Source organism: Chiloscyllium plagiosum, chromosome 12, assembly GCF_004010195.1.
Source record: "Chiloscyllium plagiosum isolate BGI_BamShark_2017 chromosome 12, ASM401019v2, whole genome shotgun sequence".
Taxonomy (NCBI): Eukaryota; Metazoa; Chordata; class Chondrichthyes; order Orectolobiformes; family Hemiscylliidae; genus Chiloscyllium; species Chiloscyllium plagiosum.
Genome location: NC_057721.1, coordinates 70264681 through 70278508, shown reverse-complemented (window position 1 = coordinate 70278508; position 13828 = coordinate 70264681). Strand labels below are relative to the sequence as shown.

General features: G+C 42.9%; 1 protein-coding gene across 2 annotated transcripts in view; it reads right to left on the bottom strand.

Annotated features, from left to right (window-relative positions):
• LOC122555398 (interferon-induced GTP-binding protein Mx3-like) overlaps window positions 1-7365 on the bottom strand; it is a 45986-nt gene extending 38621 nt beyond the window's left edge. The window contains exons 1-2 of one of the 2 annotated variants that reach the window (XM_043701368.1): window positions 7097-7365; window positions 4111-4220 (exon numbers count right to left, since the gene is read on the bottom strand). In XM_043701368.1, the coding sequence (XP_043557303.1) occupies window positions 4111-4176 (66 nt within the window). In that variant the 5' untranslated portion in view covers window positions 4177-4220; window positions 7097-7365. The remainder of the gene's footprint in view (window positions 1-4110; window positions 4221-7096) is intronic. The other variant, XM_043701369.1, reaches the window with a different exon arrangement.
• Window positions 7366-13828: the final 6463 nt, after the last annotated feature.

The following is a 13828-nucleotide window of genomic DNA, read 5'->3' as shown; positions in this document are numbered from 1 at the left end:
TCTCCTCTACATTGGGGAGACTGGACGCCTCCTAGCAGAGTGCTTTAGGGAACATCTCCGGGACATCCGCACCAATCAACCACACTGGCCTGTGGCCCAACATTTCAAATCTCCCTCGCACTCTGCCGAAGACATGGAGGTCCTGGGCCTGCTTCACCGCTGCTCCCTCAACACCCGACACTGGAGGAAGAACGCTTCATCTTCTGCCTCGGAACATTTCAACCCAGGGCATCAATGTGGACTTGAACAATTTCCTCATTTCCCCTTCCCCCACCTCACCTCAGTTCCAAACCTCCAGCTCAGCATTGTCCCCATGACTTGTCCTACCTGCCTATCTTTTCCACCTATCCACTCCATCTTCATCCCCTCCCCCACTCACCTATTGTACTCGATGCTACTTTCTCCCCACTCCCATCCTCCTCTAGCTTATCTCTCCACGCTTCAGGCTGTCTGCCTTTATTCCTGATGAAGGGCTTTTGTCCGAAACGTCGATTTTACTGCTCCTCGGATGCTGCCTGAACTGCTGTGCTCTTCCAGCACCACTAATCCAGAATACAATGGGAATTGACCAGGCAAGAAATTCCGGGCTTGATTTAAAACAAAGCATAAAAAAGGGAATTGCTGGAGAAACTCAGCAGGTCTGGCAGCATCTGGGGGGAGAGAACAGAGTTAACGTTTTGGGGCCAGTGATCCTTCTTCAGAACAGGTGAGAACTTGAAGAAGAGTCTCTGAAGAAGCATCACTGGATCCGAAACATTAACTCTGTTTTCTCTCCACAGATGCGGCCAGACCTGCTAAGTTTCTCTCATGCTTTCTTGTTTTGTCGGTTGTTTCAGATCTCTAGCATCCACAATTCTTTGTTTTATTTCAATATTTGACTTGTTGTGTATAAACTCAGAAGATGTGTGAAGCCTTCCAGTGTTGATGAGGCTGACTCTCATGTATATGAATGTAGAAAACAATTATTCACCTGAATTGGAGTTTCCTATCAGTTTGTTGAGTTTATTGATATATTGCCTGAGTCCTCGAGTTATTAAAAATCTATTGATCAATATGTTGGATACTCTCATTGAGTGAATTTCAATGATTCACAGTCATTGATTCAAGAAGACAATTTTTTTATCTCTGTTCTAAATGGCCAATCCATTGTGCATGTTTGGACAGTGATCATCCCACTGTAGTGTGAATCTGGAGGCCTGAGTTAATACTCTAGTGAGTGACCTTTGTGTTTTAAAAAAAACCTGCCATGGCTTAAAATTCAACTGATTCATGAATCTGGAATAAACATTGGACTCATTAATAATGAATATGTCTGAGCCAGATTTTTGTTAAAAAAAAAGCAGCATCACAAATTTCCTTCCAGGGAGGAAATGTACCATCTAAACCTGATCTGGCTTCCTAGTGGTTTAATCTAATGTGGTTGACTCTTAACTGACCCTCAAAATGACCTAGCAGTTGTAGGTGGTCCATGTCTACCTATTCAATTAGGGATGGGCAATCAATGCTGGTAATGTTTACATGCCTGGAATCAATAAACATTCAAGACAATTTGGGCGGCATGGTAGCTCAGTGGTTAGCACTGCTGCCTCACAGCACCAGGGTCCCGGGCTCGATTCCAGCCTCGGACGACTGTATGTGTGGAGTTTGCACATTCTCCTCGTGTCTGCGTGGGTTTCCTCCAGTGCTACGGTTTCCCTCCCACAGTCCAAAGACGTACAGGTCAGGTGAATTGACCATGCTAAATTGCCCATAGCGTTAGGTGCATTAGTCAGAGGGAAATGGGTCTTGGTGGGGTACTCGTCGGTGTGGACTTAGTGGGCCGAAGGGCCTGTTTCCACACTGTAGAGAATCTAATCTGAGACTACTATCCCAAGATTTGGACTTACCAGCCTTGGAAATACCTTCAAGCCTTCTCAGTATTTTATAAGTGAACAAGATCACCACCTGTTAATCTAAAATCAATTTTCCTCCATCACACTCTTGTCCCAGGAATCAGTCCAGTGAACATTTGCTGCATCCATTGAAGACAAGTGTATCCTTTATTAGGTAAGGGGCTAAAGCAATACAGAATACTTTCAGTATGGTCTTAACTGAAGCCGACCAGCACCTGAGTCACTATAGTCCCAGAGGCCTGCTCTCTCATTAGAGAGTGAGAAAGAGAGTAGGAGAGAAGGAATGAGAAAGAGAGAAGGAATGAGAAAGAGAGAAAGAGCGAGAGAGAACTCAGTTAACTCAGCCACATTAGAGAGATTTGAACATTCCTTGGATACGCACGTGGCTGATGATGGGATAGTGTAGGAGGATGGGCTTAGATTATTTCATGGGTCGGCACAACATTGAGAGCTGAAGGGCCTGTTCTGCGCTGTATTATTCTCTGTTTTATGAAAGAGTGAGGGAGAGAGCGAGAGGATTAGTCTGGTTTAACCTGAGGGTCACCATGCCTAAGGTGAGCAGTGAGGTTGAGAAGATGGGACCTTCATTGTATCCTCAGTCGATGTGGGAATTAAACTTGCGTGGGGGCCGGGGTGGTGGGGGGTGGGGGGTGGGGGGGGGTTGTCAGTTAGTTCAGTTGAATGGATGGTTGGTTTACAATGCAGAGTAATGCCACGTGGTGGAAAGTGAGACTATTGTAGATTGAGATCAGTTTTTTGTCAGTGCTGGAGGGCATCTTATGCACTGTATGATTCTGGGAATTTACAATTATCAGATTTAGAACCTATCTGGGCCATTCTCAGCATGTAATATTTTCTTGGGGATAGAAGGCAGAGAGGTTCGCATAGTGTGAGTTCCCATAGATACAACTGAACCCTGAAGCAGCTTTGAAACAAGTAGAGGGGAGATCTGCCAGGAGCTATGGAACAATAATGACCACAAGAGCTTTCATAAGCCAAGCATTATTTTCTGATCTGGAGTCACTAAGCAAGAAAGCAATGAGACTAATATTTGAATTGTAGGTCCCACAATCTAGAGGGTTCTTGTAGGTTGCCTATCGTGAAAGGATGTCCAGAAATCTCTTAGTTTGCAGAATAGCAGGGGCAGTGTTTTTGAAGTGTTCAATGAAAGTGAATTCCTGAGAACTGTGGCACTGTTGCTTTGGTCCCAGGAGAAATGAAGAAACCCTCAAGATCATACAAGACGAGAGAAATTTTTGAATTAAGATAGAACGAGAACAAGAATAGTCTTCTTGGGATGTTTTTAGTTTAAAAAGTATGTGTTTACAAAATATAATGTTAAGTTAGAAGCACCTCTTATTTCTTCTCTAGTAGAACAAAGTGTTTATTTGTTTAACATGTGAAATCTCATGGCACAATTCTTCCATTTAATAACTGGGAGTTTGAATTTTTCCCATAAAATTTCTGGTCTCCCTCAAGATCATTACAGAGAGATTGTACTTTTGTGAAGAATTTTGAATTTACTTCTAACTGCTTGCTACTGCTAAAGTTTCTACTCCACTCACCTTTTGTACCTTCATAATTCACATTGTTTAAGACCTTAATTGCAGACTGAACCACACCTTCATACACAAACCGTAATGATTCAAAATTCCATTCTTAGTATTTACTCATTAACTAATCTCAACACTATTAGAAACAGGAAAAGAGCAGCTTTCCTCCTGAGTAGTCTTGTGCTGCAGTGGTAGTGTCCTTACTCCTGCGACTGGTAGACTGGGTTCAAGTCCCACCTGCTCCAGAGTTGTGTAATAATATCTCTGAACAGGTACAAGCATACATTTCCCCTTTGAACAAAGGAGAATGGTAAATAAGCCAAGGCTACACAGGTCGCTGACTGTTGGCCACTCGGAGAATGCCAATCAATATCGGTGTTAGGAAAGCAGAACATAACATCTTTAATATATTCAAATAGCGTGTGAACACTTGGAAGTGGATCTTTTTCAGCTGACAAAGGAGCAGCACTCCAAAAGCTTGTGGTTTCAAATAAATCTGTTGGACCTGGTGTCATGTGACTTCTGACTTTGTCCACCACAGTCCAACACGTATCCCACCTTAAAGAAGTGGTGAAGGAGTTGTAGTTGGATAGTTGGTCCTGACCTACCACTTCCTCATGTCCTTTGCCAATTTAGTGCCTTTCTACAATACAGACATGCAATACCTGTACGATCTCCACACTTTTTCTTGATGAATTGGATCTCTTGTTCCGCTGCTGACTGGAATTCATGCTTGCCACCAAAAGCCAATCTCTAGGAAAATCTTGAGATTAATCTGTGGAAATTATTGCAATTTTCTGTTCCAGTTTTATTTCTTTGCAACAAAAGACATTAACCCAAAGGGTAATATGTTCATGAGATTTGGGTTGTAAACAGTCAAATTTTGTTCATTGAAAAAAATGTACAATTGTATTGAAAGATGAACTAGCTATCATTTTATCATTTCACATAGCCAGGATATATTTAGGGAATTAAAAAAGAATCCTGCGTTGCTTACATGTTGAACGCTATAAAATATAATATAGAAGGTTAAAGCTGGATGTGATTGATGTATTTAGGATTCTGAAGGAACTGACAGGGTAGACAGCAAGAAATGTTTCTCACTGTTGGATGACTCTGGGATGAGGTTTCAGGTCGAGTTAAGAAAGGTTTTTGCATTCCAAGGCTGGCAAAAATGCTGAACTCTCTGCCATGAAAAGCAATAAATACCATCTCAATTGCTACTGTGTCTCAAAAATCCATCAATTTCAAGAAAAAATGTGATATGTTTGCTACACAAAAGTAAACAGTGGTCTTGAACCAAGGCACATGGATAAGGCTTTGATTTCTGGCTCAAGGTAATGGCTCAAAGGGTAAAAACAAGGACTGCAGATGCTGGAAACCAGAGTCTAGATTAGAGTGGTGCTGGAAAAGCACAGCAGGTCAGGCAGCATCCGAGGAGCAGGAAAACCAATGTTTCGGGCAAAAACCCTTCATTAGGAATAGAGCTAAAGGTCATAATCGCTATAAGCAACCATTTGTGTCACATGGAATGATATTCAGACATTACGGACAATATCGCTGTACAAGATACCAATGAGCTTAACTCTAAATAGAGCTCCGTGCCGAGTCCTCTGGGTGTGTTTTCGACAGGGGCCATGTGAAATAAATGTGATTGCCCATCACCCCCCCCTCACAATTTCTCACCCAGTCCCAAGCTCCACGAAACAGAGAAGGGGTTGGCATCTACCCACTTTATGTCAATGAATCCTGACCCTAAATTGAATCCCAACATTATGTGGCCCGCACCGCATAGATCATGCCTAGTACACCTAGATTTCTCACATCTATGAACTGGAAGAACATGACTTACTTGGAATGTGAGGCATCCACTTATTTCAGGAAGCTTTTTCTAACATTTGTTTGAATCATGACTGAACTGTCACATACCTCCATGTTCCACATCCCTCAATACACTTTCTGGACAAAAGCCTTTAAATATCATGTTTAAGCTTAACAAATGAAGCTACATGAAGCTGCTGTTCCCAGAAGATCATTCAAAACTTTTACCACTTGGGCAGTGTTTTCTAACTTAGTTCCCGAAAGACTTTTCTCGACTAGTCCCCCTTGTCTTCCACTCACTAGCCAGGAGAAGTAAATAGTACCTCTCTAACAAATGCAATGAATGCTGGAGAAACCTAGCAGGTCCTGCAGCATTTGCAGAGAGAAACACAGAACTAACATTTTGAGTCCAGTAGGACCCTTCTTCAGATCTGGAAAGTTTCTCTCTATCTGCCCTCTCTTTTCCCATATAACGTGAAAAGTTGGATCAAATCACACCTTAACATTTTAAATTCTTAGGAATACAACCTGAGATTATATCATCTCTCCTGGAAATGTAAATACTTGGTGTCCAGGAATCATTTCAACCAATCAATAATGAACTCCCCCACCCAGCCAGTGTAATTTTTTTTTGTAATCAACCTGCTTAGAGATGCTGTGACATACATCTAGAGCAGATAAAACTTGAACACGGGTCTCCTGGCTCAGAGGTAGGAACATTAAACAGCAACCCTGCGCCAAATATATCCAAGCCAGTGTATCCTTAGATGTGGAACTCAGAACAGGTCAGTACTCCAAGGATAGGCTAACCAGTGCGAAAGCACAATCCCTACTGCCACATGCTGTCTTCATCCCTTTCCCTGGGAGGCATCTGTGTCAGAATCAGACTGTTCACCACCTCAGTGTCATTTTTCAACACAGCATCCCTACAGTGTGGAAACAGGCCATTTGGCCCAACAAGTCCAAGCCAACCCTCCAAAGAGTAACCCAACCAGACCCATTCCCCTACCCTATTACTTTATATTTCCCCCAACTAATGCATCTGACCTACACATCCATGAATACTATGGGCAATTTAGCACAGTGAGAGGAAACCGGAGGACCTGGAGGAAACTCACACAGACACGGGGAGGACATACAAACTCCACACAGACAGTCGCCCGAGGCTGGAATGAAACCCGGGTCCCTGGTGCTGTGAAGCAACAGTGCTAACCACTGAGCCACCGTGCCACCTTGTCTGTATCGCTTTATTTTCACCTCTGTAATAATGCCAACACCCTTTCTCAGCACATCTGCTGCTGAAACTGTCACTGATTTACTACCTCTTGATTTGACAATTAGAAAACGATTCCCATGGTCTACCCTTCCTAAGTTTGACTTCATGCAAAACTCTGATGCTAGTCTCTTTACCCAGAATATCCGGTTCATTCATCAGCTTGTGTCCATTAATATGCATCAACTTCCTGTTAAAGAATTTGCAATTTTTTAATCTTCCCCATCAATAGGAATGAGAAAGAATATTGTCAAAAACAAACTCCAAACAAGGTACAGCCCCCGGAGGAACTGGCCTGACAGAAACACCAGTATCTCACAGTAAAGAATTCAACAGCAACAAAATGAACTAAAAAAAATCTTGTTCAAATTCAAACTGCATGTGCCAGGTATTAAAAAAATGTTGCTAAATACAAATAATATGACAAGAAAACATAAGCATTTATATTTGAAAAATGGTTCTTACAGAATTGAGGCAACAAAGTGATGCTTGAAGTTGAAGTGATTTTGAATCTACAGTAAGATAAACAATTCAGTCAAGTGTAAAGAACTACATACCTGCTGTATTGGTCTGACAGACAGAAATGGATATGTTGAACTAAACCGGCCAATGTGTAATATTATGAAGACGTCATTACTGTTGTCAATGAGAGGAGCTCAAGCGATTCAACTTTGGGCTCTGATGCCAAAGCCACATCAGAAATTTAAACAAGTATCTCAGTCTGTGGAAAGAAAGCTGCTAAGATGTCTGCTGTCAGGAGCACCACTGCGTGTGTGCTGCAACTATTGTGCTGTCGACCTGGAACGAAATACTGTACAACTGAACAAATGATCTAATCTCACGGGAAATTGAATCTGTTCTTCAATCAGCTGAGTTGTGTTTTTGGTGAAATGAAACTGAAATTTAAGTCTGACTGCAGACACTGCTGCCCTCTATGGCAAGGTGAAAAATCACACAACACGAGGTTATAGTCCAAAGAGTTTGTTTGAAAACATTAATTTTTGGAACGCTGTTCCTTTATTAGGTGCTAGTGAGAGAGGAAGACCTGAGGCACAGAATTTATAAAGAAAAGATCAAAGGATTATAAAACCCTTGCAAATGAATTGAACACACCTAAAATGGCTCTTAAGTCTTGAAAGTGATTAAACCCCAAGGAAGGGTGAACTGTTAAATATCCTCCCCCAAGTCCTTTTGGACCAATTAAATCAGGAAATGAATTGATTGAATCTAATTGCTGATGTAGAGAAACTATAGATTTGGTTTTACATGGTGATACTGGAAGGGTGGTGACATAGTGGTAATTTTAGATTAGTACACCAGAAATTCAGGCTGCTATTGTGAGGGAGTGGTTCAAATCTCAAGAAACTAAAGGAAATGTAAATTCAAATTTGCTTGCAATTAAACATTGATTATTTATGATTCGGAGATGCCGGTGTTGGACTGGGGTGTACAAAGTTAAAAATCACACAACCCCAGGTTATAGTCCAACAGGCTTAATTGGAAGCACACTAGCTTTCGGAGCGACGCTCCTTCATCAGGTGATTGTGGAGGGCTCGATCGTAACACAGAATTTATAGCAAAAATTTGCAGTGTGATGTAACTGAAATTATACATTGAAAAATTGATTGTCTGTTAAGCCTTTCATCTGTTAGAATACAGTGATAGTTTCACTTCTTTCACCCGAATAGCACCAGCAAATTTCCCACCTAGGATATTAGTACCCTTCTGGTTCAAGTGAAGACCGTCCTGTTTGTACAGGTCCCACCTTCCCCAGAATGAGCCTCAATTATCCAAGTACCTGAGAACCTCCCTCCTGCACCATCCTTGCAGCCACGTATTCAGCTGATATCTCTCCCTATTCCTTGCCTCGCTATCACGTGACATGGGTAACAATCCAGAGATAACAACTCTGTTCTAGCTCTCAGCTTCCACCCTAACTCCCTGAAATCCTGCCTTACATCCCTATCCCTCTTTCTACCTATGTCGTTGGTACCTACATGGACCACGACTTGAGGCCAGTCACCCTCTCCCTTCAGGATCCCAAAGACACGGTCTGAGATATCACGGAACTTGGCATCTGGGAGGCATCACACTAACCACGAGTCTCATTCGTTCCCAACAAACCTTCTATCTGACCCTCTAACTATTGAGTCCCCAATGACTAACACTCTCCTCCTTTCCCTCCTCCCTTTCTGTGCAACAGGGACAGGCTCTGTGCCAGAGACCTTGGTATGTTGTCCCCCCCAACAGTATCCAAAGCGGTATACATGTTTTTCAGGGGAACGACCGCAGGGGATCCCTCCACTGACTGCTTTTTCACCCTTCGAACAGTCACCCAGCTTTCTTCCTGCCTAGGAGTAACTACTTCCCTGTAACTCCTATCTATCACAGCCTTTGCCTCCCGAATGGTCCGAAGTTCATCCAGCTCCCGCTCCAATTCCCTAACATGGTCTTGGAGTGTTGGGTGCACTTCCTGCAGATGTACTTGGATGGGACACTAATGGTGTCCCTCACCTCAAACATCATGCAGGAGGAACATTGCTCTCCCTGCACTGCCATCCCTGTTAGTCCCCTTATCAGAAAGTAAAAAAGAAGAGATGCTTACCTGATGTGTTCCTGGTCTTTAAGGTTAGAGGAGGTGGGAGGCCCTACAAAGGTGGGGTCTTGGGTTTAGAAAACACTGACTTATGTAGCTTGATGGAAAAAAAGGTCCCTCTTCCCCAGAAACCTCTGCTCTCTGATTTCAAATATAAAAGCTCAAATCAGTGACTCACCGCTCCCGGCAGACCCCTGGTCCAAGCTCACGCCCTTCAAGCTGCTGAGAAACAGAAATGGAGGACTCCCACACTCGAGGTAAGTTTTTAAAGGTTCAAATCAGTGACTCATATACCCATCCAGGTGCCTTTTAAATGTTGCAATTGTACTAGCCTCCACCACTTCCTCTGGTAGCTCATTCCATACACGTATCACCTTCTGCGTGAAAAAGTTGCCCCTTAGGTCTCTTTTATATCTTTCCTCTCTCACCTTAAACCTATGCCCTCTAGTTCTGGACTCCCCAACCCCAGGGAAAAGATTTTGTCTATTTATACTATCTATGCCCCTCATGATTTTATAAACCTCTATAAGGTCACCCCTCAGCCTCCAACTCGCCAGGGAAAGCATCCCTAGCCTATTCAACCTTGCCCTATAATTCAAATCCTCCAACCCTGGCAACATCCTTGTAAATATTTTCTGAACCCTTTCAAGTTTCACAACATCTTTCCATTAGAAAGGATACCTAAGGGGCAACTTTTTCATGCAGAGGGTGGTAAGTGTATGGAATGAGCTGCCAGAGGAAGTGGTGGAGGCTAGTACAATTGCGATATTTAAAAGGCATCTGGATGGGTATATGAAAAGGAAGGGTTTGGAGGGATGTGGGCCAGGTGCTGGCAGGTGGGACTAGATTGGGTTGGGATATCTGGTTGGCATAGACGGGGTTGGACCGAAGGGTCTGTTTCCGTACATCTCTATGACTCTAAGTCCAGAATTGCATGCAATATTCCAAAATTGGCCTAACCAATGTCCTGTACAGCTGCAACATGATTCTGGGTAATCCAAGATGGAGGACAGAAAAAATTTCCGGCCTAAACAGGTTGTTCCTTTTTTGTGGTATTTTAAGTGTTGGAGGTGATTTCCTTGAATTCCAGGAGCAGGCGTTGCATTGAACAAAGAACAAAGGACAAAGAAAATTTACAGCCCAGGAACAGGCCCTTTGACCCTCCAAGCCTGAGCCGATCTAAATTCACTGTCTAAATCTGTCACCCATTTCCTAAGCATCTGCATCGCTCTGCTCCCCACTTACTCATGTGTCTGTCCAGATACATCTTAAATGAGTCTACCGTGACTGCCTCTACTATCTTTGTTGGCAACGCGCTCCAGGCACCTACCACCCTCTGTGTAAAGTACTTGCTGCATGTATCCCCCTTAAACTTTCCACCTCTCACCTTGAAAATGTGACCTCTCATTATTGAATCCTTCACCCTGGGAAAAAGCTTGTTTCTATCCACCCTGTCTATATCCTTCATGATTTTGTAAACCTCAATCAGGTTCCCCCCTCAATCTCCTTTTTTCTAATGAAAATAAACCTAACCTCCTCAACCTCTCTTCATAGCTAGCACCTTCTATACCAGGCAACATCCTCAGAAACCTTCTCTTCACCCTCTCCAAAGCATCCACATCCTTTTGGTAATATGGCGACCAGAACTGTACACAGTATTCTAAATGCGGCCAAACCAATGTCTTGTACAATTTTAACCTGACCTGCCAGCTCTTATACTCAATACCTCATCCAATGAAGGCAAGCATACTATATGCCTTCTTGACCACTCCTACCATCTTCAGGGTACAATGGACCTGCACTCCCAGATCTCTCTGCCCATCAACTTTTCCCAAGGCTCTTCCGTTCATTGTATAATTCGCTCTAGAATTAGTCTTGCCTAAATGCATCACCTCACATTTATAACCCCTCTGAAAAAATCAAGGACACGACATCCTTGAGAAAAGGAGCAGCTTTTCAAAACAAGGAACCAGCTTTGAAACACCTCCCATCTTAAAAAAATGCACGATTAATACCAAAAGATGGCTTCATTTGTAAAACTCTTCAAAAACCCTGTTAGTGGTCTAAACACACATACACTCTATACTAACTATAAACATGCAAACATGTACAACCACATGCTAATTCAGTCTGCGTCACACCCGCCAACGAATGCCTCCGTATCTCATTCAAGTCTCGATAATGCATCGGCAATCACGTTTTCACGAACTGCCACATGCATAATTGTCAAATTGAATGGCTGCAACAACATGCTCCATCTAAACAGTCTGGCATTTTTGTCCTGAAATTTTTCCACAAATGTCAATGGGTTATGACCAGTGTATACAATTGTCTCAGATGCACTGCAGGCAATATATGGACTGAAATGTTGTAATGTCAACACCAAGCTTAAAGTCTCTTTCTCCGCCGTTGAGTACTTCTGTGGATGATTGTTCAACTTTCTGGAAAAATACCCGATTGATCTTTCTAGACCCTTGTCATCCTCCTGCAGGAGCATCGCACAGTCACCCACATCACTGGCATCGATGACCAACTTGAATGGCTTCATATAATCTGGTGTGACTAATGCTGGGGCAGTGGTTAACACAGTTTTTAGGCTGTCAACTACCTTTTGACAGTCCACTGTCCACTGAAACTTCTTGCCCTTTTTTTAACAATTCAGTGAGTGGAGCAGCCACACTGCTAAAATCCACTCAATCCCAGGAACCGTCATGCTGCTTTTTTCATTGACGGTGTGGGAAATTCCCCAATTACTTTCATTTTCGCATCCCATGGGGCCATTGGTCCATGTCCAATAACATTTCCCAGGAAAGTGACTTCGGTTTTGGCAAATTCACTTTTAGCTTGGTTTACCACCAATCCTGCCTTCCAAAGTCGACCAAAGAAGTCCAATAAATGCTCCTTCGAGGAGTGACTAAAAATCACCAGGTCATCAATGTACACCACACCATTGGGTACTCCAGCTGTGACCTTATTAGTCAGTCTATGAAATGTGGTTGGAGGATTTTTCATACCAAGTGGCATGACTTTGAACTGATGTAGTCTTGGATGTAGGTTTACTCGCTGGCTGCAAGATTTATTTTTAGACGTTTCATTACAATACCAGGTAACATCTTCCGTGAGCCTCCGGATGAAGCACTGCTGGGTGTTTTCTGCTTTCTATTTATGTGATTTCCTTTGGTTGGTGATGTCATTTCCTGTGGTGACATTATTTCCTATGGTGATGGCATTTCCTGTTCTTTTCTCGATGGTGGTAAATGGGATCCAAGTCAATGTGTTTGTTGATGGAGTTCTGGTTGAAATGCCATATTTCTAGGAATCCTTGTGCGTGCCTCTCTTTGACTTGTCGTAGGATGGGTGTGTTGTCCCAGTCGAAGTGGTGTCCTTCCTTATCAGTATGTAAGGAAACTAGTGAGAGAGGGTCATGTCGTTTTATGGCTAGTTGGTGTTCATGTATCCTGGTGGCTTGTTTTCTGCCTGTTTGTCCAATGTAGTGTTTGTTACAGTTCTTTCATGGAATTTTGTAAATGACATTAACTTTGCTTGCTGTCTGTATAGGGTCTTTCAAGTTCATTAGCTGCTTTATTTTTGTAAATATATTTATTAGCAATTTTTTTTAACTTTACAAACATATAAAATTATTGAAAAATACAATCAATAACAAATATCAGTATAATAAAAAGAAAAAAAACAAATTACAATACAACTATCGTCTACTAACTACTAACCTACCCTATAATACAATACAAACCCTAACACTGTGCAAAGCAACACCAATGAATAGATAAATAACTAATAGATCAAAAAAAAAGAAAGAAAAGCAAAAAAAAAACCAGAATACAAAACAGCTATGCTCGGTGCAAAGCTCCCAAAAAAAGGAAGGGGAGCATTGTAACCTGCAAAAGATGGAAAAGATCTTTGCTGGGCAACCCGTATTTGTGGCTCAGTTGCATTAAAGACATCACAGCCTCCTCCTCAAACAAGTCTCCCAAACTAGAAACTCCTCTCACTGCCCATAGTTTGAATCCTGAGTCCATAATCCCTGGTCGGAACCCTGGCATGCCAACCTTTGGCATAAGTGGCAGTCTTGCATAAGCAACCCTCACTCTGACGCATCTCTCTGCGTGCCTTGACTGTATTTTGACAATGGGGTTCCGGCAGTGGTCCATAACTGTCCTCATCTTATCCATGAACAACATTAATAAGAGGGCACTTTACTTGGGAGGCCTTAATATCCAGCCATATTGAGTTTGGATCATTACCTACCCAATTGCAGACAAAGGACAGCAGGGAACTCAATTGAAACCTCCTGATGTCTGGGAAATCAACTCCTCCCCCTCCTTGAGGCAACTGCAATTTAGTAAGTTTGATGAGGGGTCGCCCACGATGCCAGACAAAAGAACCAAACCATCCCATAAGCTTTAAAAATGTGTTGCTGGAAAAGCGCAGCAGGTCAGGCAGCATCCAAGGAGCAGGAGAATCGACGTTTCGGGCATAAGCCCTTCTTCAGGAATGAGGAAGGTGTGCCAAGCAGGGACTTGGGGGAGGGGCGTTGGGAATTCGATAGGTGGAAGGAGGTTAAGGTGAGGGTGATAGGCCGGAGAGAGGGTGGGGGCAGAGAGGTTGGGAAGAAGATTGCAGGTCAAGAAGGCAGTGCTGAGTCCGAGGGTTGGGACTGAGAAAAGGTGGGGGG